Source organism: Morus notabilis, unplaced genomic scaffold (assembly GCF_000414095.1).
Source record: "Morus notabilis unplaced genomic scaffold, ASM41409v2 C11297071, whole genome shotgun sequence".
Classification (NCBI taxonomy): Eukaryota; Viridiplantae; Streptophyta; class Magnoliopsida; order Rosales; family Moraceae; genus Morus; species Morus notabilis.
In genome coordinates, this window is record NW_010384540.1 from 1 (window position 1) to 725 (window position 725).

The 725-nt window shown below is 44.3% G+C and overlaps 1 protein-coding gene across 1 annotated transcript; it reads left to right on the top strand.

Annotated features, from left to right (window-relative positions):
• Positions 1-176: 176 nt before the first annotated feature.
• Positions 177-719, top strand: LOC112094849 (the record flags this gene model as incomplete). Its single annotated transcript, XM_024176565.1, has 1 exon — positions 177-719. A coding segment is annotated over one exon (543 nt), but the record flags the coding sequence as incomplete, so codon positions are not given.
• Positions 720-725: the final 6 nt, after the last annotated feature.

Sequence of the window (725 nt, forward strand, 5' to 3'; positions counted from 1 at the left end):
TTTTTTTTTTTGTTTTGTTTTCCTTTTTTACCTATATTTATATAAGAATATCTCTAAAAACAATTGTACAAAGCCCCCTCTGAACAATTAAAAATATAATTTTTTACCCCTTTAAATTTGTGTAGTAGTCATTAGCCTTTTCGATCATATAAATTTCTGGCTTCGTCACTGTGCAGTATGATGTCTACGGAGACCTATTAGGGCTTCTAGGAGCCCATCCCGTGACTCCATTGTTATCACTTCACCACATTGACGTGGTGGAACCATTATTCCCACGCACCACAAGAGTAAAAGCCCTGCAACGCCTATTCCAATCCGTCAAGCACGACTCAGCCAGCATAATGCAGCAATCCATCTGCTATGACAAGCGCCGGTCCTGGTCCATCTCCGTTTCGTGGGGCTACGCGGTTCAAATCCTAAGGGGAGTGCTTTCTCCAAGAGAGCTAGAGACGCCCACAAGAACTTTCCTCAATTGGTACCCCAGAGCCGACTACACTGCTTATGCCTTCAACACTAGGCCTGTCACCAAGCATCCTTGTCAGAAACCCTTTGTTTTCTACATGAACAACGTTCGATATGATCGATCGAAGAGACAAGTAGTCGGGGTTTATGCTCGGGACAGATCTCGTCACCCTTACTGCCGGTGGAAGATGGAATCGCCGGACAAGATTGATTCCATTGTGGTTTTGAAAAGGCCTGACCCTCTTCGTTGGCAAAAGGTAATT